The sequence below is a fragment of the Heloderma suspectum genome, chromosome 2 (assembly GCF_057233095.1).
Source record: "Heloderma suspectum isolate Gila_16-S chromosome 2, 16-S_ref, whole genome shotgun sequence".
Classification (NCBI taxonomy): Eukaryota; Metazoa; Chordata; class Lepidosauria; order Squamata; family Helodermatidae; genus Heloderma; species Heloderma suspectum.
Window position 1 is genome coordinate 164,001,499 of NC_139459.1, and position 24,815 is coordinate 164,026,313.

Here is a 24,815-nt window from a genome sequence, read left to right on the forward strand (position 1 = left end):
GGAGGTTTGAGTTTTGGCATCTTTCATTTTCCTTTTGGATGGCATGTCTAGTAGTCACAGAAGGACCTTTGTTTGATGTAAGATTCCCTCCAATACCAAACTCAGGTTGTCCAGTGCCTATCAGTTCAGAAGCAGAAAGGAGCTACGGCCACCCGAAAATAAGCTACTGCTTTCTTCATACTCACCAGGACTCTCCAGGTATGCAGAAATAAATTAAAAGTAAGACTTAAAACAAATCCAGAATGGCTCAGCAAGGATCCATTTTCATTGGCTTTCAGGACAGCAGAAATGTGAGGTCAGTTTTGCTATGGGGCGATTGAAGGTAACAGTTGGGGAGAGGGAGAAGGAAAATGTTGGGGTGAGGGAATTGGCCTTTTTGAGCTCCTGATAGCTTACAGCATCCTGAAGGGGGAATTAGGGTCAAGGGGTAACCATAAGGTTAAAATCCTTCCCATGCTATACAGGAGGGGGGAAGGGAAAGGGGCAGTCCTTTTTTTCCCCCAGTCTCCAGAAACTTTCTTTCCCTGCTGAATAATAATAAAGTGCTCTGGTTTGGGGCTCATAACCCTGGCCTGAACCCACATCTTTTAGGCTGGCATCATATACATGCTTACTAAGGGGAAAAGTCCCACTGAACACAGTGGTTCTTATTTCTGAGTAGATATGTATAGGACTGTGTTGTTAGTGCTTTATAACACAATGGGAAGTTTTCAGAGGGTGGAAAAAGAAACAAGTGCCCTATTTCCTCCCTCCACCCAAACCTCCCTGTCACCACCATGAGTCCTGAGCAAGGCTCCTCTTCCCAGCTTGGCTGAAGCTCTGCACAGGAGTAGTCCTGTTGGAGGTTGGGCATATACTGCAACATTTTTGTTGTGGGTCCTCACTTGTATTCACCTAAATCTGAGGTCTGCACAGCTGCTCTGACAGTTGGATTCACTGCATCTCTACACACATTGACCTGGTTCATACATCATACTAAGGTACCGTAGGTTAATTAACCTGCAGGGCTTCATGGTGTGTGCTGGCTGCCATTTTAAATATGCAAGCTGTAGTGTGTTCATGCTGTGGCTTCTTGTGCCATGCGAACCCAAGAGGTGTGGGTTATGCAAGGGTTAAACAACCCTCACATAAACCTAGAACAACCCATGGTAATAGAATCATAGGGTTGGAAGGGGCCTACAAGACCCGCTGCTCAACGCAGGAAGCCTGATTCCCAGGTGGCTTCCCATCCAAGTACTAACCAGGACTAACCCTGCTGAGCTTCCAAGATCAGACAACATCAGGCGCATCCAGCCCTTTGCATCTACGTGACATGTGTACAGGCCCAATGTGTCCAGCAGGGCAAAGGAAGCATCCCATCTATATTAGATGGACAAGACAAGGATGGGGAAAGATGTTCAGCACTGACAGTAGTGGGGGAGGGACTGAGGAGACAGCCACATTCACACAAAATGCTAAGTCAGAATTGCTTAGAATCCTGGCTTACTGTTCACGAGCAAGCATGATGGTGCATGCTTGGCTCCTCCTGCAAGTGAGAGTGGCTAGGCTAACTGGGAACTTACCATGGCAGAAAAGTTTCATGTTATGTCCAAGCCAGGACTCCTGGCTTGTCACTCCTCTAATAAGCCAGAGTTTAAAGCCAGGGTTTGAAATTGGCTGCCGGATCCAGGCTTGGAGGAGTGAAAAGGCAGGCTCTGCTTTTGGACGTAATGCTAAGTTTCTCCACCGTAGCAAGGTCCTAATGAGACTAGCTGCTCCTAGGAGGAGCCAATACATCCACATGCTTGCTTGTGAACAATAAGCTGGGGTTCCGAAGACTTCTGGTTCAGTGTTTTGTGCGAATTCAGCTGTCAAAGCATCAGCATGAATGGTAGGAGTTCAATGTCTGCCCCATTTCATTGGCCTATTCAAGAACAAATGAGTCAGAATGATCAAAACCCTCAGTTTTATTTATTTTTAAAAATCCTTAAAGTGTGTGTGTGTGTGTGTATATATATATATATATATATATATATATCCAGTTTGTACACATAATTACAAAATTAAATTATGTGGCCATGTCTGTGGAAGTCGAATGATAGTCCCAGTGTTGAAACAGCTATGATTTCATCCCAACATCTCGTGCATACCCATGCCTTTGAAGGACATTTCAAGCTTCAAACACAAGGAAAGTCCAGGATCTTGCCCAGTGTTAGTAGAGCGGTGTGAACATCACTACTTATCCTTGAGTGGACAAGTAACAGTAGTTCTAAGCTACCCGTGTACAATTCCCCCCATGAGAGTAAACGGCAGAACACCTAAGCAATTCTCTAAAGATCTAATTACTGGGGCTTTCCTTTGAGTGTTTATTCAAGCAGATAGCCCTTTAGCATTTCAGTCAGTTTTTTACAATCCCCATTTTACAGGTGGGGAGGCAAAAACCACACACCGAATTGCAGGAGAACGGACACTCCTGGGTTCCAGGCACTCTTCCATGTTCTAACCCCTGAATGCCACTCCCTTTCCAAAGCTGGGAGAGGTTCTGCAAAGGGTTCAGATCATACATTTAAGACATTTGTGTTGATACATCATGAAAACAGATTTTGTAAAAAAAAAAAAAAAAAAAAAGTGGGGGAGGTAAATATGTCTGCCCAGAAGCCTAGTAGGAAAAGGCTGAGCTAAAGGAAATAGTAGCGCTGTCTGTCCACTGGCATGTTACCAGGAGAGCTCCCTCCAGTCTTGGCAGGGGGGGTTGGTTGGCTAGCTTGCAGGACAGTCTGCTCAATTTCCAAGCAGGCCCCAATCCTGTTGCTCGCTGGAAACCTGCTGGGCCATGACACAGACATGAAGCTCCACTTTAAAGAATGGGCTTGCCTGTGTGAGAACAAACAAGGCGAAGACACTGCTGCACTTTTAACGTTAGAACATACTGTTGAAAGGGTCGAGTCCCTGTGGAAGCAAACATGCCCTTTGTCCATTCACAGTCACCTCTCCATCCATTTTGCAAACCTCTCTTCCTCCCGCAGGAGCAGCACAGGGCCAGCTGGAGATTTTGAGGTGGCCCATAGCTTTTTCCACTCCGTCTGGAGTTCTGGTAGAACCAGAAAAAGGAAAAGGTGCCAGCCTCCTGGCCTAGTGTCTCACTGCCTCAGTTCTTCTTCTGGGCTGGGGCTCGGCTCTGTGCTCGCTGTCGCTATGAGCAGACAATGTAGGCAGGCAGAAAGGGCTGTGGTCCTCCTCCATCACAGAGGTTGGTGTACAGGCCCATATGGCCAACACTAGAGTCCACAAGGCTGTAGTCGGCAGAGATACCAGAATCAGACACCATCTGGTAGCTGCTCTTGAGCTGGGGCTCTGCCTGGGGACCCTGGGGGGAGAGGCTCTCTGAGCTGGGATCAAACACAGTGTACTCAAAGCTAGAGGATGTTTGACTGGGCTCTGGGGTGCCTGTGACTCCAGCGAGGGCCAGGTCTGTGCCCTCACTGCCGTCACTGTCCGGCAAGAGCAGGGAACCATCCCCTCCTGAGCAGCAGGGCACCAAGCCTTCGTCCAGGACGAGGTAATCATCTTGGGATGGCTCTGCAGTATGGGGGAGCTGCTCCACCATGCTGCGGGTCTTGGGGGGAAGAGGAGGAGGAGGAGGAGGAGGGCCGTCCACTTTGTGGCCATCACACTCGGACAGTATTTCCACCAAGAAGGGCTGCTCCTCCAGATAAGGGGGGTTCTGGCTCCACCACAGGTAGGCACTCTGATGCCCCAGCCATAGCTGCAAAGAAAGGAAACATCTGTGTCAAGGAATGGGAGGTGGGGTGTCATGCTATGGGCAGCCCCTCCGCCTCCCCTTAACCTAATTTTCTGCCAATACCTGCATGTTTCTCTCTTGATGCTCCCCCATTTGAACCCTGTTGGCTCCATGCTTTGCCCCACAGGAACTCTCTGTGTGTCCAAACTCTCTGCGCTCAGGTAGTTTGGCTGGGCCTATTAATGCTGCAGCTAACAGAAGTTTGGATCTTGGATCTTCAGCAGAGCCTCGTGAAGCCTCAGTTGAGCATTTCTTGTGGGGTGCCACCCCTGGCTGCTCCTGTCACACACCTGTTTAGCATACAAATGAGCCAGGCCTCGCCGCAATGGGCATCGCTGCCATGGTGCATCCTACACTGCCCTCATCATCCATGATCTGTCCTTGCCTTTTGGCTGTCCTGAGTTTGCCTGGAACTGTGTCTAATAGCTGTTAGCAGCTATTATTGCTGACAGTTTAGAAGTTGCAGATGCCTTAGATCAGCTGTCCCCAACCTGGCACCCTCCAGATGTGTTGAGCTAGAACTCTCATTATTCCCAGCCAGCATGGCCAAGGATGCTGGGAGTTGTAGACCAACACATGTGGAGGGCACCAGATTGGGGACAGCGGCTTTAGATCTTAATTCATTTCTAAGGAGTGGGGAGACTGTTACAAAACATACCAGTTGTTTCAGGACATTCTAATTCCATACTATGCAAATCCTTCCATGCACTCCAGTGGTTCTTATTATCCAGGCATGGTGGGAATGTCCCAAAGGGAATAACTTTTAGAACAGCCTTCCCCAACCTGGTACCCTCCAGATGTTTGGGACTGCAACTCCCATCAGCCCCAGCCAGCACTGCTAGTGGTCAGGGATGATAGGGGGTGTAGTCCAAAGATGATAGCAGGGCACTAGGCTGGGAAAGGCAGTTTTAGAAATTTAGTGAGCATTTGAGTTCTCATTCTTCAAGTCTTTCTAAATCGTGTGTGTGTGTGTGTGTGTGTGTAGGGGGATTACAAATTGACTTTAATGGCATGTGCATGTAAATGCATATGCATGAATGCTACAAGCCAGGCACCCCCAAACTAGCACCCTCCAGATGTTTGGGACTACAACTCCCAGCATTTTCCAACCATTGGCCATGCTGGCAGGGGCAGATGGGAGTTGAATTCCAAAACATCTGGAGGATACCATGTTGGAGAATGCTGCTATAAAGTACCATATAATAGTGCACAGCCTGCCATCAGGGTCAGGCAGAGCGAATGGAGACATTACAAGTGTACATAGCTGCCCCTGTTCTCACCAGCAACTGTTGGAGGGAATGTCTGCCTTAGTTTCAGAAAGCACTATGGAACAAACCTAATGCCTAGGAACTCCAAAGGTAACCCTCTTGTACAAAAGCCTCCAGAAAGCATTTATCCATTTCCCTTTTTAAATATGATACTAAAGGATTGAGAGGTGGGATCCCACTGCTGCTTAGGACCACCACCACTTCAGGCTCTGCCAACAAGAACCTTGGGGAGCAACTCCACACAGATGAGATGAGGAAGGGCAACTGGTGCTGTACCTGGAAGTTCCCCTTGTAGATGGTGAAAAGGTCCTTGAATTCATGCTCTGGGGTGGGAATTGCTGGCCAGATTTTCTTCTTCAAAAATCTGGTAGAAGGTAATGGGAGAACAGACAAGAGTGAGAATACTTGGCATAAGAAAACACAAATACGGAGAAGGCCCTCCCCACCCCCACACACACCCCCCACACCCATTCCCACATCATCTCAGGAATTCATTATACAGTTAAGGCCATCTATGGGGTTTCCACATGGCTGAGATTGGAAATGCTCTTATAGAATCTCCAACTCTGTTCACCATGGTCCAGATGCAAGGAGCGGTGAAGGAGGACGTCCATTTGATAGAGGCCAATGGGGAGGAAGAACAGTGGTTTCCCAGAGCTGTCCGAGCAGTACCTGTGGTTAGACATCAGGGTGATGAATGCCAAGAGCAGAACAATCAGCACCAGAATGACAGACAAGGTCAGGATGAGGGGGTCCACATCTGCAAGGCAGAAGAACAGGTGAGCCCAACAGGAGGTACCCCCAAAAACCCTGTGGATGGTTCCTTAGTCACCTTCTATGGAAAAACCAATCATGCAACCATTTGTTATGTAGTGATTACATGGAGAAATAACCACAAATAAACTTTCGGCAGTGGATTTGGTAGGGTGAACCACTGGCATGCATGCCCTGGCACTTGCCTGGGTTACAATTTATCACCTGTCTCTTTTCGCAGGCCTTCTGAAAGACAGTGAACCATTAAATGCTTCAGAGGACTAACAAGATCAGATCACCATGTTAAAATCTCCTGAGTAGTCAAAGTGTGGCGATGGCACCACATGGCAGCTAATCAACAGAGTGCTCAAGGTATATTCTTCTGGACCACCAAGTCTCCCCCCATCATTCCACCATCACCCTCCTTTCCTGGAAGAGACAATGAAGACGCAATAATGGGGTGAGAGGCTGGGGACACAGCCCAGTAAGAGCTATCCGCTGCACCTGCCTCTAGCAACCACCAGTAGGGAGCTGGAAGGGCAGAAACCTCAGCACTTGAGAGAAGGAGACCTCCACCCCACCCCCATAACAATGTGGGCATCATGCCAAGCGTGCACTTGGTGATCACATTTAGAGAGAGCAAAGAGAGACTGCAGAAGTAGCTTGTAGAGGACTTTGAGCTAAAGCTGGAGAAGATTTAACTCTTTCAACACTAAACCAGTTAACAGCATCACGGTGTAGTGTCGGGCAGAGTAATTGTGCTTGCAGACAATGGAAAGAGACAGAAAGGAAGAGCAAGCTAGTAGAATGATAACAAGTGGTGACAACATTGGAACGTAGGCTGCAAACTATGCACATATGACACAGCTAGGATTAAGCGCCATGAACACAGTGGAACTTACTTTTGACTAAAAATGCATAGGGTTGCACAGTTAATCTTATCAAATCACTTAAATTCAACTTTTCCAATAAAGTAAAGCAAGACCTTTCTCCGAACGAAATCTGGAACTAAATCTTTTGGAACGGTGAACTAATGCACCCCATTATATTTTGAACTGAACAATAAACAAATGTATAAAGAATGTACTTACTTGAACAATTCAGGTTGTTACGTACTTCTCTGTAACTGGAAAGTACTGATTTACCTTACAACTGCTGAGTGGGTGCGGGATGAATAGTGAACTATCTGTTCCTGAGCTAATCATGAAATATTCCTGTGTTTCCTGTGTAATTAATATCTGCTGTTGTGTTTATACTGTTTTCCACTGGACAATTGCACAATAACAGTGGCTGGGTCAAAGTTTAATAGCTGCTATTGGGTCGAAGCACAATACCTGGTGATGGGTAAAGTATCATTCCTGATGCTAAAGTGAAATGTTTGATGCCAAACTGAAGTGTAATATCGGTGGTGAAGCTAAAAGTGAAATATTGGCTTCTGGGTTAAACTCCCATTCCTATGGATGTCTTCGTTGTTAAACATGAAAAAAAAGTCTTTTGAGAAAGGCAGTCGGTCAGAAGATAATAACACAATATATATCCAAGATAGAAAGCAGAGGCTCTAAGAAGCAAGGAAGAGTAAATGTAGAAATACATGTCATGAGACTGGAATAATTTAAATTATTCTGAGGGAAGCAGTGGTGCCATCAGGGTACAATCTGGGGACAGATGTCCAGCGCCTCACTCAGCAGGATGAGCAGGAGGGCTGCCAAATGCTGCAGGGCTGGCCTGCCACATTTTGCAGTAGGCAAAATTGTACACAATCCCATCTAAAGGGTGGAGAGGGCAGCATAAGATCATTAAGACCAGAGTCTCAAATTACCTAACTGGAGGGAATGGTAGTGTTAAAGATTGGGATATATGGAAGATTACAAAAAGGAGAGCAAATAATAGAGCACACCCAAGAATTAGAAAAAATGATGAACAGTATCTATATCCAACAGATATCTGAAGGATAACGTATGGAAAATCATACACGATTATTCAGATCAGAGCCTTTATTAATTTTTTTATGCAAAAACGCTTTTGATAACATCGAATGGTCTTTCTTTTTTGAAACATTAAAAGCTTTTCATTTTGGAGAAAATTTAGATTAAAGTTATTAATAACAGCCCAACTACAAGAGTAACAACTAACGGCCACATTTCATATTCATTCTACTTGAGTACACAACTAGACAAGGAAGTCCCCAGGCAGCTTTATTATTTGTTCTCTTTTAAAACCTTTAGCAACTATAATAAGAAACTCTGCTAAAATAATAGGTGCGGAAATCAAAGGAACCATACGCACAAAAATAGCTAGTAAGCAGATGAGTGTCTTAACAATTATGTCTTAACAATAACAAAGACTGTAAATTCTATCCGTAGCTGGAGAAGATTCTTTTTTCAATATTGTCTTCTTAATAGGCCTTAAAATCAACAAGGACAAAGCAGAAGCAATCAATGTACTTTACATACTCAAAGTGATGTAAACACAAATACAATAAGATCTGGGTTCCAACTAAGAAAGAAGTCAGTATGGTATCTGGGTATAATCTTACCCCCCCGGCCCCAAAAGTGTTTTTTTTATAAAGACAACTATGTGAAATGTGTAGGTCCAAAGCAAAGCACTGGAATAAATTAAACATATTTTTTGCCACTTGTCAAACTGATGATCTTCCCATAATTACATTTCCTTTTTTTCATTCTTTGTCAATATGAATAGAAGCATCTCACTTAAAAATCTGATGATTAGTTATACAATTTATTTTGGATAAGAAACAGCTAAGAATTAAAGGCTGTGCAGTTGGATAAACAAAAAATGTGTGGTTTAGCATTTCCAAATTGTAAATTTTATTATTTTGCAAATGTCTTTAAAGGATTAACAGAGTGGATACACAATCCAGAGAAGACTGGAGTTAAAACTGAAAAATTGTTATGTCCATTTTACAAGGTTTATGACATATTAGGAAGTAAAGTTTAAACAAAAAAATCATATCTAACATGAAATTGATTAAGAATGTGAGGACAGATGTAAGAACAAGCCAAGTCCAGCAAAATCACCAGTAGCATTACTAATTTATGATCCTGAATTTAATCCTAATGGACTTCTTGGAAAATTTGCTCTATGGAGGAAGCACAATCTTTGTAGAATACATAGATCTAATATATAACAACTAGTTAAGCACTTACAAGAATGTTAAAATTACTATGGCAAATACAATAAAAAATCTGGTTTGAATATCTGTAGATAAAATGTTACATACAGAAACAATAAAAATGACAATTCCATCTTAGAGAACTAAAATTTTGAAAAAGTAGTATTAAAATTACTACTAGATAATCCATAGTAATTATCAAGTAGTAGGGATGTGCATCAGGCTCAGACAAAGCCCAAGCAGAATTGGGCCACTTTGGTCCTGTTCTGTTGCTTCCCAAGGCAAGGCAGGCTTCCCTCTGAAGGCAAGAAAACCGAGCCCACTCCAGAACAAGACTTTGTGAGTGTTTTGGAGATGCGGGAGACTTGTTGGGTTCCCTCACACTGAGCTTTTATCCTGCGATTGAGATTGCTCCTTCATGGAAGTTTGTGGGCTCTTTTCATGACACCATGTTCATTCAAGGCATCTCCTGCACTAAATGCCCTTTGTTCTGTTTTTAAATAGATCGCAGATAATGAGCTATCAAATTACTCTGTTGTGTTCCGCTTCAGTTTCCTCCATGAAAAGAGTAAAAGCGGCAAGAAGAGGAGCAAGATCAATGAAAGATAATGGAAGACTCCGATACAGGGAGAAGGAGGGGGAAGGGGGTGGGGGAAAGGAAGCACGTGAAAAAGGGAGTTGTGATCCTACATTTAAAACGGAAGCAGAAAGCCCCGTTTTAAATGCAGGATTTTAGGCTGGTGTAGAGATGCCCTTTATGTCTCCAGCATTTTTACGTTTTGTTTCTCTAAGTGCTGTGATTATGAAAGGCAGGAGGGAGAGCAGTTTGGTGACTGACAAGTCCAGCTTCTAGTCCTAGGGTACATTTTACCCAGGGCTCCAATCACTGTGTTTGGTGTAGGGCCAGGATGGGACCGTGAGATGGCCATTCTTCCAATGCCACCAGGCTTCACTATGAAAAAAGCCCTGGTTTTCAAACATTGTTAACTCTCAAGCCCCTGCACCTATCCTTTTGAAACTTTGCAGGTTTCTTGCCTTGGGCCACCTCTATGACGTATGCCATTTTCATACAAATTGCACAAAACTACGAGGAGGGGAAGCCAATCCCCACCCACCCAAATTGAGGACTCCCACATAAACTGCTGCATCTGTCTTCTGAAACTTTATAGGTTTCTTACTTAGAGACACCTCTACTCCTACTGTCATTTTTAGAATGATGGCCTGCTTTTGGAGAGCCTCAAAATGTCAAGGCTGCTCTTGCACTAAAATCCCTACAGCTATCACTCTGAAATTTGCCAAACATTATTCCCTCAGAAGGGGCAACTATCCTTTTAACCCAATTCTGCCAAGAAATAAAAAGGTTATTGGCAGTTCCCTTTAAAAAAAATCAAAGTATAAAGATATGTCGGAGAAAGACCCCTGCACCTATTTTTCTGACATCTGGCAGGCATACTGCCTCCTAAGGTGCTACTATGCCTGCAACTATCATCCAGTTCTGACTAAGAGAAAAAGAGTTGTAGCCATGTTTTTATTTTCCATGACAATCAATGGGAAGCACAAAGCCTCAGATTTCTGATCCTCAACTTAGGTTTGGTACGGAAGCAGATGGAAGCTGAATCGGTCTGAGCTAAATTGGGCCATTTTTCAAAGCACTGAATTGAAGTCCAAGTCAAAGCTGAAGATCGGTGTACACCTCTACTTCCCTCCCTCATCACTGATCAGCAGCAGTTTATACACCAGTCTGTGCAAACCAGCTCTCTAGAGTAAGCCACTGTGAGGAATACAAAGGTGGGGAGAGAATCCTCCAGGAATCTTACCCTGTGTGCCTGACCCTATGTTCTCGTACAGCTCCCATTCGCTACAAAAGGGCTTGTGCCGGACAAATGTACAGTGGATTATGCCCTGTTTTGGTTTACCTAGGCTTGGAATTTTGTTTGCAGTGTTCTTTAGGATTTCATTGTTGTTGCCTTTGTTTTTTTGCCAGAAATTGCCTACACATTTTTTTACATTTTCCCTGCACCCAGGACGGCTAGAAACGTACGTGTGTGTGTGTGTGTCTGTCGGCCTGTCTTAAACAGAAGCTCAGGTTCTCATGGCTTTATAAACATCACTCCATGCTTCCAGGTATGACTGTGGCTATGCAGATTCCCAGATCCCTGAGCTACAGTCCAGTATTAACAAGGGGTCCACCTCCTAATTAAGCCTAATCAACTGCCTATCCATCACAGGCAGTTGACTATGTTTTCAACTGCCTATCCATCATAGCTATTGCCAAGGTTATCAAAAGGGTGAATAAACTGAGACACAATCCAGACCCGATAGAGGTACTGTGAGTGGGTCGTTCATCCACCCAGGTAAATGGTGTTCAACCCATTCCGGAAGGGGTCAGGTTCACAGTCTGGGTGTGCTTACTGATCCAACATTGACATTGGAGGCTCAAGTGGCCTCAATGGTTCCTTTTATCAGCTTCGGACCATATACCAGCTGCGACCAGACCTGGATGGAGACAGCTTGGCCACAGCTACCCAGGCTCTGGTCACCTCTTGCTTAGGCTATTATAATGCATTGTATCTGGAGCTGCCTTTAAAAACAACCTGGAAACTGCAGCTGGTCTAAAATAAGGCAGCAAGATTGCTAACGGGGACTGGGTAGTCTGACCATATTTATGCTAGTGCTTTGTCAGCTACACTGTCTCCTGGTTTGTTTCTGGACCCTATTTAAATGGCCGGCCAAAGCTTTTAATGGCTTTGGACCGGGTTACCTGAAAAACTGCCTTTTCCCATGTATACCTATGCAAAACTCAAGATGCTCTTCAGAGGCTCTACTCCAAGTGCCTCCGCCATGTGAGGGTGGCTGCTAGGAAGAGCCAGTAATGGCTCCCTGGCTGTGGGGCGGCCTGCCCAAGAAGCCTGCCTGGTGCCTTCTTTATGGTCCTTTTGGGGCCAGGGAAGACCGTTTTATTCTCCCAGGCTTTTAAAAAAAAATTTTTATCCCATCACTTGCATATTTTGTATTTTTAGTAAAGCTGTATATTTGCGACTGGAAATGCATATGCTACAAGTGTTTTGTTTTCAGTAACATACAGGGTGGCCCAAAAGTAGGTATACAGTTGTTTAGAATGTTGATTGGAGGGGGAGAGAATTTTCAGTCTTCCACTACAGCTTTAGAATACACTTTCTTTGTTCTTGACTCAAGTTCGCTGCCATCATTCACAATATCAGTAAAAAAATAAAACTAAAAATCTAAAGAACTGTATACCTACTTAAGGGCCTCACTTCCCTCACTCTCTACAGTTAACTGATTTAACTGTCACTCCCTGTCACTCACTCTTCCCAACTGTCATTCTGACTCCACCCACACATCTTCTACTCACACATTCTCTCCCTGTCCCATCAATATTCTAAACAACTGTATACCTACTTTTGGGCCACTCTGTATTTTTTTGTTTTGTCTTTGCGAGCAGCCCACAGAACTATGTTATTGTGGATATAAATACCATAAATTAGCCTGGTGCCCTCTAGATATTTTTGACTTCAACTCCCATCAGCCCCAGACAACACAGCCAATGGTCAGGAATGCTGGGAGTTGTAGTCCCCCAACATTCTAGATGGCACCAGCTTGGGGAAGGCTAGCATAAATAAAAAAACAATGAAATGATGAAATGATAAATTCAAAGAAAGAGCACTTACCATTCGGTATCACCACTGACACAGCCGGTGACCAGGCGCTCCAGTAGCCATTGTAGCTGACTCCGTTAGGCTTGGCCCGCACAGCCAGTCTGTAGCGGCTTCCACCTTTCAGATTTATGATGAGACACGTCCGACCACTGACAGGCTCCACCTGGAGGCAGAAGGATAGCAGCAGAGGTAAGAGGGAGAGAGGCAGACAGGCAGTTTCCAGGGGCAGGTGGCAAAGAGCCAGTGACTTACCTTTGGGGCTTTGTTACCCTCAGGGGAGATGGCCAGCTCATAGTGGAGGCTGTTGTCCAGGTGTGCAATAGGGGGCTGCAGCCAGCTCACATTCAGTTTCCCTGGTGACTCCATCACCTGCACAGTCAGGTTAGAGGGGGGATCCAGAAAAACTGCAGCAATGGGGGGAGAGGAGAGGGGCAGAAGAGAAGAGGTCTTTCCTTTTACCCTGAAGGGGATGCAACCGGCAGCGCACCTAGTTTACCTGTTCCCACCAAGGATGGGCCCACATTTCCTTGCCTGGCAGCCTCCCCTCCCACTTCCTGAAGCAGCATCACCCTTTGCCCATCCCACAGAAGTAGTTTATGGTCACAGGAAGCTCAGCGGACCTACTGGCTGGGCCCAGTAGCCTAAGTAACAACACAATCCTATCCACACTTACTCAGGAGTAAGTTCCGCCAAATTCATTTCTAGGACAGGGTAGCCAATTTCTTTTCCTGGCAGTACTTCTGTCCCTTTAACAGCTGCATGACATACAAGTTCAACAGGTGAAGCTTTTCCTGGCATGGAGATGCAGTGATGGGGAAGCTTCACCTGCCCAGTTTCTGTATGTTGTGCAGTGGTTATCAGGGCTCTGCCACACACAAAAGATGACAACTTAGTCCCTTGGGAATCAAAGTGCCTGAGTCTCAGGTAGTCTAGATTAAGCTCTTTCCCCCTTCCACTGGGGATAGGTCAAGCACTTGTATTTTGTACTTGGATATGTATTGCATGGGTAACGGCAGTGCTGGCTCCAGGTTTTTCAGGGCCCTTGGGCAAGGTACACTTCCTCTGTGAGTCTGCCTTCTCACCGCCATTGTCAGTACTGCTCCTCCTTCTCACCACCACTGTTGTCTGGGCCAGAGCGAGAAGCAGGTGAACAGGCAGGTTGCATTCGGGGGTGGGGGGAGCAACTCCAGGGGGCTCTTGTCAGTGGCCCCTGCTTGGGTGTGGGCCCTTGGCAGGGGACCAACCATGCCAACCCTTGATGCTGGCCCTGGGTAAGTGCTGTAGGAGGAACTGGTTCCCATCTAACCCAGGAACTTGGGAATCCAAGGACAAGGACTCTTTCCACTCTCTGAAGGCTTCGGGGCTGGGGGGTGCTTTCTGCAAGGCCCACGTACTTAAGACTTACCTAGTTTTTCCACATAGATTGTTCGGGTATACAGGGTACTGTTAGGGGAGCGGCCATCAAAGATTTTGATCTCCAGGGGGATGAAGGCTGAAATGTCCTGCCTTAGAAAGAAGCAAGTGTAGCGTGTTGTATTCCAGGGTGTGAACTCCACGGTCAAACTGCACGACCTCAGAGACGCATCCTCCCTGAATGGACACAGGTGATGAAATGTTATGAAAGCTTGGGAGAAAGCTACTGTGCAAGTTTTCTCCATTGCTCCCAGTAGAAAGGGGGTGGGGAATGTGTGGCCCTCCAGGTGTTGTTGGACTGCAACTCCCATTAGCCTCAGCCAGCATAGCCAGTGGTGAGGGGAGTTACAGTCCAGCAACATCTGGAAAGCCGCACTTTCCCCACCCCTGCAATAGAAACTACAGAGCCAAAGGAAAAAGATGGATGTCACTGTCATGTCTGAGGATAAGACTGCCATTTACACTGTCCCCTATGGCTACTTTGACTCCTGGAGCCTGTCTTTTAGCTCCTTGTCTACCCAATATACAATGTTAAAATTTGCAGACATTTAAATGAAGATTTGGCTGGTTATTTCATCAACATGTGATCTCATCTCTGGAGCTCCTAGCTAGGTGTATTTCAATATATATTGTTCTTTGCAGTCATGTATCCCTTTTGTCTCACCTGGGAGAGTTTGGGAAACAGAAGAGCACATATGAGGGCAATGTAACACAGACACACCCCCAATGTTGGCAGAGAGCTATTGGAGCTTCATGGGCACAAAAACTCATAGCTCAATCCCTTGTAGCAATACAGAGGTCCATAGTGGAACTCTTACCATGTTTACACCTAAAAATGTAATGTATTTGCAAATATGAATATCAAAAAGAGAGACCGGGTGGTGTAATAGAGTATTGGACTCAGTCTAGGAAGACCCACGTACAAATCCACAGGATTCTATTCTATCCCCCATGCTGTCCAACAACTATATGAAGCTGTTGGGTGAGGTCATTAGGAGTTTTGGGAAGGGGTGTCACCAGTACGGTAATGATGCTCAGCGCTACTTCTCCTTGTCATTGGAGTCAGCTGGGGTGGTGAAGGTGCTGGACCAGTGCCTGGAGGCTGTAATGGGCTGGACGAGGGCCGATAAACTGAAGCTGAGTCCTGACAAGACAGAAGCTCTGTGGATTGGTGGTTCCCAAGACCGGGAATTGGGTAAGCAACCTGTCCTGGATGGGGTTGCACTCCCCGTGAAAGAGCAGGTGCGTAGATTGGGAGTACCCCTAGGTCCATCCCTGTCACTGGAGCCCCAGGTGGACTCCGTGGCCCAGAGTACATGGGGCCAGCTTCAGCTGATCCGCCAGCTACGGCCTTTCCTGGACAAGGATAACCTAGCCACAGTAGCACATGAGCTGGTAACTTCCCGATTAGACTACTGCAATGCACTAAACATGGGGCTGCCCTTGAAGACAACTCGGAAGTTGCAGCTAGCGCAAAATGCAGCAGCTAGACTGTTGACTGGAACATCATGCAAAGATCACATAACACTGGTCTTAAAGGAATTGTGCTGGCTGCCAATACATTTCTGGTCCGAATTCAAGGTGCTAATGATGACATTTAAAGCCCTAAGTGGCTTGGGACCTTGATTTTTGAGGGAGCACCTCCCCCTATATATGCCTGCCCAAGGATTGAAATCTGTTGGAGGAGCCCTCCTCTGCGTCCCACCAGTGCGAGACATACACTATGGTGGGGCATGGGAGAGAGCTTTTTCTGCTATGGCACCCCAGTTGTGGAATGCCCTCCCCTTGGAGGCCCGATTGGGGCAGACACTGGTTTCATTTTGGTGCCAAGTTAAAACATGACTTTTTACCGAAGACTTTGAGGGCTATTTGGATTCCCTAAGTTAGTACAGTTTTAACTGTTTTATTGCTTTAGATTTTAAATTGGTATTAGCTAATGGAGGGAGCAATCCTATGGCCACTAGACACTGTCTAGAGGGCCATAGGATATGCTCTTTTCTGGGAACCGACCTTGGAACCCGAGCTCTGAGGTCAGTTCCCAGAAATCTGACCTCCCCGCTCATCCACGCTGCCTCCAAGGCAGCGCGGAGAAGCCCCATCCTCTGCGCTCAGAAGACGAGCGCAGAGCAACTGAAAAGGGGCATTCCAGGGGGGGCCTTCCGGGGCGGGGAGAGCGGAGCTGCATGTATGACACATCCAATGTGTCGTACAGCAGCTTCCTCTCCCGGTCCCCCCCCCCCCCGCCACTAGAAAACGGCTGTCTAGCGAAAAATAGCAAGGCAGGAGAGGCGCGGAGGGAACGATCCCCCCTGTGCCTCTCCTGCCTTGATTAGGATAGGCAGTCACCTCTGAGTTCAGAGGCGGCCACCTATCTAGTTAGGATTGCGCCCTTAATGATGTAATATGTTTTAGCTATTTAAATTATTTATTGTTTTACACTGTACAAATTGATTTTATCTGTACACCGCCCTGTGATCCTAATGATATAGGGCAGGATACAAGTGTTTTGAATAAATAAAAATAAAATAAATAATCCCCACTCGGTAATGAAGCTGACCTTGGACCAGTCACTATTCCCAGCCTAACTTACCTCACAGGGTTGTACTGAGGATACAATGGGAGGGCAGGAAGAACAATGTACACCACCCTGAGCTCCCTGGAGATATAAATGCCACAGATAAATAACTGCTAAAGGAGCCTTGATTGACTGCAGTTCCTTTTTGAATGTACACTTGGTGAGAAATCCATCCTCTGTCCTGTGCAATATGGCCTTCTGTCTAGCATGGCTCCTTCCTGTTGGTACCTCTATTTATATATTGTTTTGGTCACTTTAGTAGCCATTTACACATCTTTCAGATACATTAACTCTTCTTTAATGCACATCCCAGGAATCTTTGTAGCTTCCTTCAAGATGGAAAACAGCTAGTAGAAAAAACATTTCACATGTTTCTTTCGTTAAATATTTTGGCCTGTAATCTATCCTTGGCTTAGCAAAGTCTAGTGTATAGCAAAAAAACAAAACAATCCCACATTCAAAATCTCTGTTACATCCATCAGAACACTCAAAAAAGGTCAAAATTAAATGGATGCTGTTCATTGAGTTCTGGGGTGTTTATAGGAATGAAAAAGCAGGTCAGGTTTTCAGTTTGTGAGTATTAATGGAAGAATGGCTTGAGCATCTGTTAATGTTGGAACCGAAATATTTGTTTTTCGCTTTTTTATTTTTCATTATATTTAATAAAGAGCATTCTTTAATAAAGGAAAATTACTTAGGGTTACCTGAACACCCCTAAAATAGATTGTTTAGCTGTTTCTGGTAATTCTCAGCTGTTGGAACCATTTCTTTCCTTCATAATGAATATGTCAGACTGGAATGGTAGCCCCAATGGAGGGGGTGCATGTATTTGTAGGGGGGGGGTGCATCTAAAACAGGGGTGGGGAATTACATCTGGGTAGGGGTCCCAATGACCTGCCCTCCATGGGCCGGGTGATGCATCAGGAGTTCCAGGCAGCACTATGGTTGGGGCCACTTTGCTCACCCTACGTTTTCCCCAGTGAGCAAAGCCATCCTGAGGCAGCAGCTGGGGGAGTGGTCCAGCAGCTGCTTTGTCTGCAGCGCATTTTCCCCCATTGAGGAGGACACGGCATGGGTAAAGCACTGTGCATCAGTGGTGCAGTGGTACATTTTGAAGTGTAGGCACTAATCATGACAGTCCCCATAGCCACGCCTCCAAGGAGAGTCCAAAAATTCAGGCAGCTGTGGTGATCCACATCTACAAACCAGTTCTTAGAGGTTTCATCTCCACCAGAGACAGGTCTTTTGTAAAACAAATGGGTCTTAATTGCCCATTCAAGACCAAGCCACCCCAAAATACTTTACATTACAACAAGGGAAAATAGATTGTTGCTGAGAAAATGCATTTCCTCCCAGCTACTGTGAGGACTGGGGCCAAGCTCAGAGAAATTCTGAGGTGGCCAGCAGATGACATCAGCATCTCTGTGAATAAAAAAGCACCAGCACTGCACCACTGTGAGCCCCGGCTCCACCACACCACTGCTTAACATGACACTCCCCCTCCGAACTGGGAGCACAAACAGTGCACTGAGTAAGGGGGGTCCCCGGGTTATCTCCAGTGTGCTGAAATGAGAATGAGATTGGGCAATGGCCCCACCTGGAATGCCCTGTTGTAACCCTGGGCCTGTGGAAGAACCACAGGCCCAAATCATCAGAACAGGCCTGAAGTTGAGGACAGCTGCAGCAGCACAGTAAGGGGTACAAATGAGCAGCAGATTTGGGGAAAGCCCTTAGCCAGGCCTGGAAGTTTGGGGGCCTTAGAGCAGCACAAGCTGGCACCACTGAGCATCTTGAGGGACAACGTTCTTGGATCAGGCTGAGCCTTGAGACTGCATCCTCCTTTATGAAGGATAGTCTTCTCTTTGAAGGACTGCCAGAGGACTGTCCTCTATTTGAAGCTGTACTCTATTTGAAACTCTGTACTCTCCAATTCCAGTTTGAAGGTAAAGAACTATTTCTTTGCCCATCAACGATAGTTAGCACCTGGGCAGCGCAGTGAACGGTCAGGCACACAGGTCACAAGGTCACAGTCTATGGTGAGATGTACTGTATTTCTGTTCAAATTATAATAACCATTGCTAAATTTGCATCTCAAAATCCGAATCAGCATATGCAAATTTTACACAATTTGCTGCCCTCTTTTGTGCTCTTGTCAGTGCTGGGTTTTCTCTGTTTTGGTGATTCATAAGTGGCCACCCGACATGAGACTGGCTGGCTCTAAAACAACTAATGAGCCACTCACCCAAATTTGTAGCGGAAGCTGTATGTGCTCGGATTGTTTCCCTCCATCGGGGGTTCTGATGTCTCCCAGAAGCAGGCCAGATCTTCCAGCTGCTGTGTGAAACACTTGGGGTTCAATGACTCCTCAGTCAATAGACGCTCAGCTAGAAAATCCATTAAGGAGAAAAACATGGAATAGCTGCGCAATGCCTGCTAATGGTTAGTGCTATGGCCCCTTCATCTCGAAGCGCCTCAAGTGGAAAAAATGTGGGGAACAAATCTGACAAACAAGTTGAAGTGGAAATGGAATGAAGTAGATGGAAAGGGAGAAGGAAGGAGGAGACACACCAATATAAAAAGGGTAGAAAGATCCATCTCATTATCTGGATAGTGAATTTCTGGGTTCACACTAAGAAGCTATTTTAAAATGTGTCTAGAGATGGAAGTGAGAGCTGCCTATGCACATCAGGAGAGAAATCCAAGACTTTAATGTAGCTGGGACTGGGAACCTAAAATCTGCAGCTCACTGGCAGAGCACCTGCTTTGCAGGCAGAAGGTCACAGGTTCAATCTGCAGCTCCTCCAGGTGGGACTGAAAAGCTCCTGCCTGAAATCCTGAGCCTCTGCCAGTCAGTATCGACAATACTGGGCTAGAAAGACCAAAGTCTGACTCTGTATAAGGCAGCTTGCTATGTTTCTAACCCCCAGATGGAGGGGAGAAATAGAAACAACTCAATCACTGAGCACACTTAGTAGGCACAGAATGCTGGTTGATTGTTGGAGGAGGAAAAGGGGGGGAAGTGGCGCTGGAGGGGGAGAAATGGAGGGGCTGGAATCCTGAACAAAAGCTCCCCACCTGGAAACATTTTGTTGCAGGGCCCCACTTGTTCCCATTAAATTCTCTGAGTGCTGCCATCTGTATAGCCAAAATGGCACCACTGATGCACAAGAAAGAGGTATTAACAGGCTTGGGGAAATCCTGATATTTGAAGATGTAAAAGAAATATTTTTGCGGGGGGGAACCTATGACATGAGAACTTCCCCCAAACAGCCCAATGATGACTGAGTATGCTCAGTAGCTAGGCAATGCTGTTGAAGGCGCGGGGGTGGGGGTAGAGTGGAAAAGGAGGAAGGAGTACATGGATATAAAATGTGTGGAGAGAATCTTACACATTTCCTAGTTCTCATTTCTTGTTTTCATTGAGAACTAGTTCTTATTTCCTAGTCCTAATTAAGATGCTCTTTTTAAATGTCCCTAAAGACAGAAGTGAAGGACTTTCCATAGGAACCATTGGAAAAATCCAATATTTTAATAGCCAGGACTGGGCATGAGTTTGTCCATCCCAGGCCCAAGAAACCCCCCAAAAGGTAGTAGCAAAGGGAAAAATTCCTGCTCTTTCTAACTTGGTTATTATTTAGTGTGAAATATTCTTTTAAAAAATAACCGTGCTAATGCAAATTACAAGCAAATGCAGTTTAAAAGGTAGTAGCAAAGGGAAAAATTCCTGCTCTTTCTAACTTGGTTATTATTTAGTGTGAAATATTCTTTTAAAAAATAACCGTGCTAATGAAAATTACAAGCAAATGCAGTTTATTGTCTCTGTATTGCAGTCTGGAAGGGATGTGGCTTGGAGACAGTGGCATATGACAGCCCTGCATTGTAGAGCTTCAGCTATTGGCGGTATAGAAATGTAATAAATAAATAGTTCACACTGAAAACCACAGGTCAAGCTCTGAGTGGTTTGTGACAACCCTGCAGTATTATCCAGAGGTATTATGCCCCCCCCCCCCTTTACTGTAGGTTGGAGGTTGGGCTGAAGCTGAAGGAATAGCTTACAACATCCCGGTAGTGCTATTCATTGCTTTTAACCCTGCATTACCAGTTGGGCTGTAAGAGTAGTATACAACAACCCTGCAGTGTAGTTCACTGTTATACCTCTACTGCAAGTTGGACGGCTGTGCTGAGAGAGTAGCTAGACTACAACAACCCTGTAATGTAGTCCATTGTTAATATTGCAGGTTGCAGGTGGTGCTGGTTTAGACTCCCAGTCAAAAATCCCCTGTATCTCTCAGGTTGCAGCAACAGTCAATCAACTTAAATTGCCCCCTCAGGCCTCCTCCCAGGTCAAATCAAGCACTCAGCTGCACACAGAAGCTTCACGCACCATTGACTTGCATGCAGACTGGTTGCACTTCTAAATGTTCAGAATCAATCCATCAGTCAATCAATTGATCAATTTTACACATCAAGTGAGGTCTGAGAGCAGAGACCTGTATTTGATGCTAACTTTTGTTTCTTGCTTAGCCAAGGACCAGGGACACACTGCAACATTTTGTTGTGGGGCTCTGCTTGTTGTTGCTGCTTTTATTTGGCAAACAGTATGAACTGTCATGCTCATATACAAAGTCACATGATCGGCAGTTATGCATTTTATGACCCATTTCTCTTCTTTAGGTTACACACACACACACACATACATCTTACAGCCATCGCCATCTGACATGTGTTTCCCGAGATAAGGGCTGGACCTGGGAGTGCACCCTCTGTCCTTGCTTTCCGTTCCCGCCAGTCCCAGCAGAATCTGGGCTCGCGAAAGAGGTACAGGAAAGAGGAGGGGTACTGGTGGGCAAGGGGCAGGGGGGAGACAGCTTATTTTTCATTTTTATATGGCTACCAAATAGGGCAACCAGGGATCCTTAGCTATGCCCTCACTCACAGGAGCAAGTTCAGTAATTTTGGGGTAGCCATCTAGAGATGGGGAATGCGCTTGATCTCTCACTCACTTATTTATCTGTAAAATGGGAATAACGTCCTTCCTCAGATATCTGAGATTCTTGCATTGCCACTAAAATGTGTGGCAATAGCTATTTGCTTACCGCCAAGTGTAGAGATTGCTGTGCCCCTGAATGTGTGTAGATTTACACTGAGTGAAGTGGATTGTAGTATACAAATGCTTATGCCATCATACATTTGTCAGTCTTTAGATTCAAGAAGTAGAGGAGTAACAGCTTTCTCTACACAGCACCTGCATCACAATCCACCAGGAACTTACCTTGCACCAGCCCCACTTAAGTGACTGGGAGCTGTGCAAGAATATTTCCTCCAGGTGGAGTGTACCCTTAGAATTCTGCATTTCAGTTTTGGGAATCACAAATCAAGAACCCTGTTGAGAAATGAAAAAGACTTCTAAGGAAGACTACGAGAAGAATGATCTGGAAGAAAGATCAAGAGAGGAAAGGCTGACACAGCAGAACAGAAATAACCCAGAGAAAATAAGAACAAGAGAAATCATAGAGGTTCAGAAGCTTAGAAAGGCACCCACTGGAGAGGGACAGGACAAGACATAGTAACGGGTGTCCCCTACGCGGGAAGATCTTAGAGTAGGCATCAGAAACAAGTTTGTAATTCCAAGGACCACCAAGCTCTTGCCCTCAGAGGCTCTGGAATCCCCATCCTTGGAGGACGTTTTTCAAGAGACTTCTGTTGTGGATGCCCCTTTGCCCTATAGCAGTGGGTTGGATTCCACAACTGTGATCCAAAAGGAAGAAACACAGGTGCAAGCAGGCGCTGTGCATGTGTTTCCCCTCACTGAAAAGCTCTATCCAGGAGCTGGGGCTGCTTGTGCATTTCCTCCTGCTGGATTAGGGCAGACTATGATCTGGACCCCCTGTAAAATGATGCTTCTCAGGCAGGCTGTTCCAGGACAAAAGCTTTGTCTGGAAACACCCCTACCCACATGCAAGTGTACATGTCTGGATTATTCGGCACTTGACCATTTGCAACTGATTGTGTGAACCACTTCAACAGAAAAGCACAGGCATTTAAGGTAATGTGAAAGCTTGCTTTATTTGTGGTGTCTGATCTGTAAGGGCTCATTCTTATATATCCTTATCAGCTCCTGCTGCTGCTGCAGTCCTGAGATGACAAGCATTAAAATGGACAAGCATTACTAAATTGACCCTAAATAAGCTGCCTCAAGCTGTATCAGATCCTCCCCCCACTCCCACCTCAACAGCACACACACTTTATTAGGTTTGTGCAATCACGTGGGCTTCAGAATCTGGGGCGGTGCCATTCATAACCAGCTATCTTGATATTTAAGGGAGCAATAGTTAAATAAGATGCTACACGCATGTACATTATAGAATCCAACCAGAGCAGGCCCCAGAAATAATAATAATAATAACAACAACAACAATAATAATAGGGAGAGAGTAGATTCTGGGGTCAAGTTGAGCTCTGCCTCCCATATTACACACTTTTTCTTATTCAGAAGCCTGGGCAGGTGATTGGGCCATTTTTAAAGTGGGCATTTTCCTCCATGCTATGATTGTACCTATTGGGTTAACAAATAACAATAACAAATACCAAATTCATGGGTGAAGAGTAGCGAATGCAGAAGTCAGGAAGCAATAAACTATTTTTTTCATCTACACTTTAACAGCAGAATTCAAATATTTGGAGGGAATGGAAGTGTTTTATTGCCACATGCGAAATTCACTGAGTTATTGTGGGCTTTGGAATATTGTATCTGCTTTGTTAAGTACAGCCTTGGGTTGCAGGTGTCTGTGATACATGCCAAGAGATGGGTTGAAGGAACCACATATGGCCCTCCATTATGGAACATTCCTCTGTGACAATCACTTTCTTTTCTTGTCATTTTTGCTGCTGCTGCTGCTGAACTGCCTGAGACTTAAATGCTTCTGTTACCATAGGAAAGCAAACACAGTTCATGGTAGGTAAGACCTGAAAGCCAATAGCAAGTTTGCTGGCTCTGAAATCACGGCATACAGAATGCCTTATTATGCATTTTATGGAAATCCGATGAACATTGTATTCACAGTCACTGAGGAGTAATCTCTTCCATGCTACAAAGAACTGTTTTGAACTGCCCATCTCTTCTCTTCAACAGAAAGAGATCCAAGAAATCCCCCCCTTTTGCCTCAAGCCGACCATTCCTCTCCTAGTATACCTGCATTGTGGGATCTACCAAGCTTTTTAAAGGTAGTTTTTAAATTGAGAGCCACTCTCTTGGCTTTTTTGAAAGAAATTAAGCCACATTTCTTTAATTTAGCCTTTTCAATTGTTTTAATGTTATTTTGACGTTTTAATATGGTTTTTATTACTTTTATGTATTATTTTCTTTGAATGGTTGTACCGCCTTGCTGACATTTGTAGAAAGGTGCTATATAACTATTAATAAATTAATTAATAAAGTACAAGAAGTACTCACTTGGCCTTACAAGAAGCTGCTCCAGTGGTTAATCTCCCCAGATTAAAAAGAAAGAAAGGCAGGCAGGCAGGCAGGCAGGCCATGACAGCCTAGCTGCAAAGGTTTTCATTTCAACTGTGCCAAAACTTTTCATTCTACTTTGGTAAAGAGCAATGTAGTGAGTGAGAGAGAGAGAGAGAGAGAGAGAGGGAGAGCGCTTCAGAGAAAATAACAGAGAAAGAGTAGAAATACAGGAAAGGGGCTAGATTAGATGTGATTCCACTCGATCCATTTTGCACAAGGTGACTCATATTTGTTATTGTCGCACCCCCAGAACATGGATCTAATGCATTTCAGGGTGCTCAAAGGAGGCCCCACTACTACAGTGGTCACACCACATTACACTCAGCCGCTGTTTCTCAGCACAGCGGCTTCTCTTGAGCTGTTCCCTTCCCCCCCTCCCCACCACAACAAGTGCTCCCTTTTCCTCCACCCTCATTCTGACCGGACCCAACTGGCCAGCCCTTGCCCAAGCATGGTACCTTTGCTGTTGAAGTGACTGCCAAGGTTTCTGGGGCCCCCCTGAGATGAGCCTGAGGCCCAAAGCGCCAGAGCCAGAAAGGCAGCAAGGGGTCTCTGTCTGTGCTCCATGCTTGCAGGGGTGACGGGCAGGCTTCCTGCCGGAGGCGTCTTTCCACCTGCTGTGCGAGACTGCATCTGGTTCTGGAAGCTGCATGCCCTCACTTTGCTCCCCGGCTGGAGGTTACAGATAAGAGGCGGGAG

General features: G+C 45.4%; 1 protein-coding gene across 2 annotated transcripts; it reads right to left on the minus strand.

Moving 5' to 3' along the window:
* Positions 1–1,928: 1,928 nt before the first annotated feature.
* EPOR (erythropoietin receptor) lies at positions 1,929–24,751 on the minus strand. Of its 2 annotated transcripts, none has more exons than XM_084835669.1 (8): positions 24,575–24,751; positions 18,843–18,984; positions 14,018–14,202; positions 12,865–13,016; positions 12,625–12,775; positions 5,722–5,809; positions 5,326–5,413; positions 1,929–3,745 (listed from the first exon to the last, which is right to left on the minus strand). In XM_084835669.1, the coding sequence occupies exons 1-8, from the start codon at positions 24,747–24,749 to the stop codon at positions 3,173–3,175; spliced, it is 1,554 nt and encodes a 517-aa protein (XP_084691795.1). In that variant the 5' UTR covers positions 24,750–24,751; the 3' UTR covers positions 1,929–3,172. The 2 variants fall into 2 exon arrangements, with proteins under 2 accessions (XP_084691795.1, XP_084691796.1); XM_084835670.1 differs by lacking the exon at positions 24,575–24,751 and adding an exon at positions 24,054–24,172.
* Positions 24,752–24,815: the final 64 nt, after the last annotated feature.

Coding starts and splice junctions, on each gene's coding strand:
- EPOR (XM_084835669.1), bottom strand. CDS start 24,749: ATGCAGTCTCGCACAGCAGGTGGAAAGACGCCTCCGGCAGGAAGCCTG. Junction 14,203..18,842: donor AGCTTCCGCTACAAATTTGG/GTGAGTGGCTCA, acceptor GTGTCCATTCAG/GGAGGATGCGTCTCTGAGGT. Junction 12,776..12,864: donor AGGGTAACAAAGCCCCAAAG/GTAAGTCACTGG, acceptor TTCTGCCTCCAG/GTGGAGCCTGTCAGTGGTCG.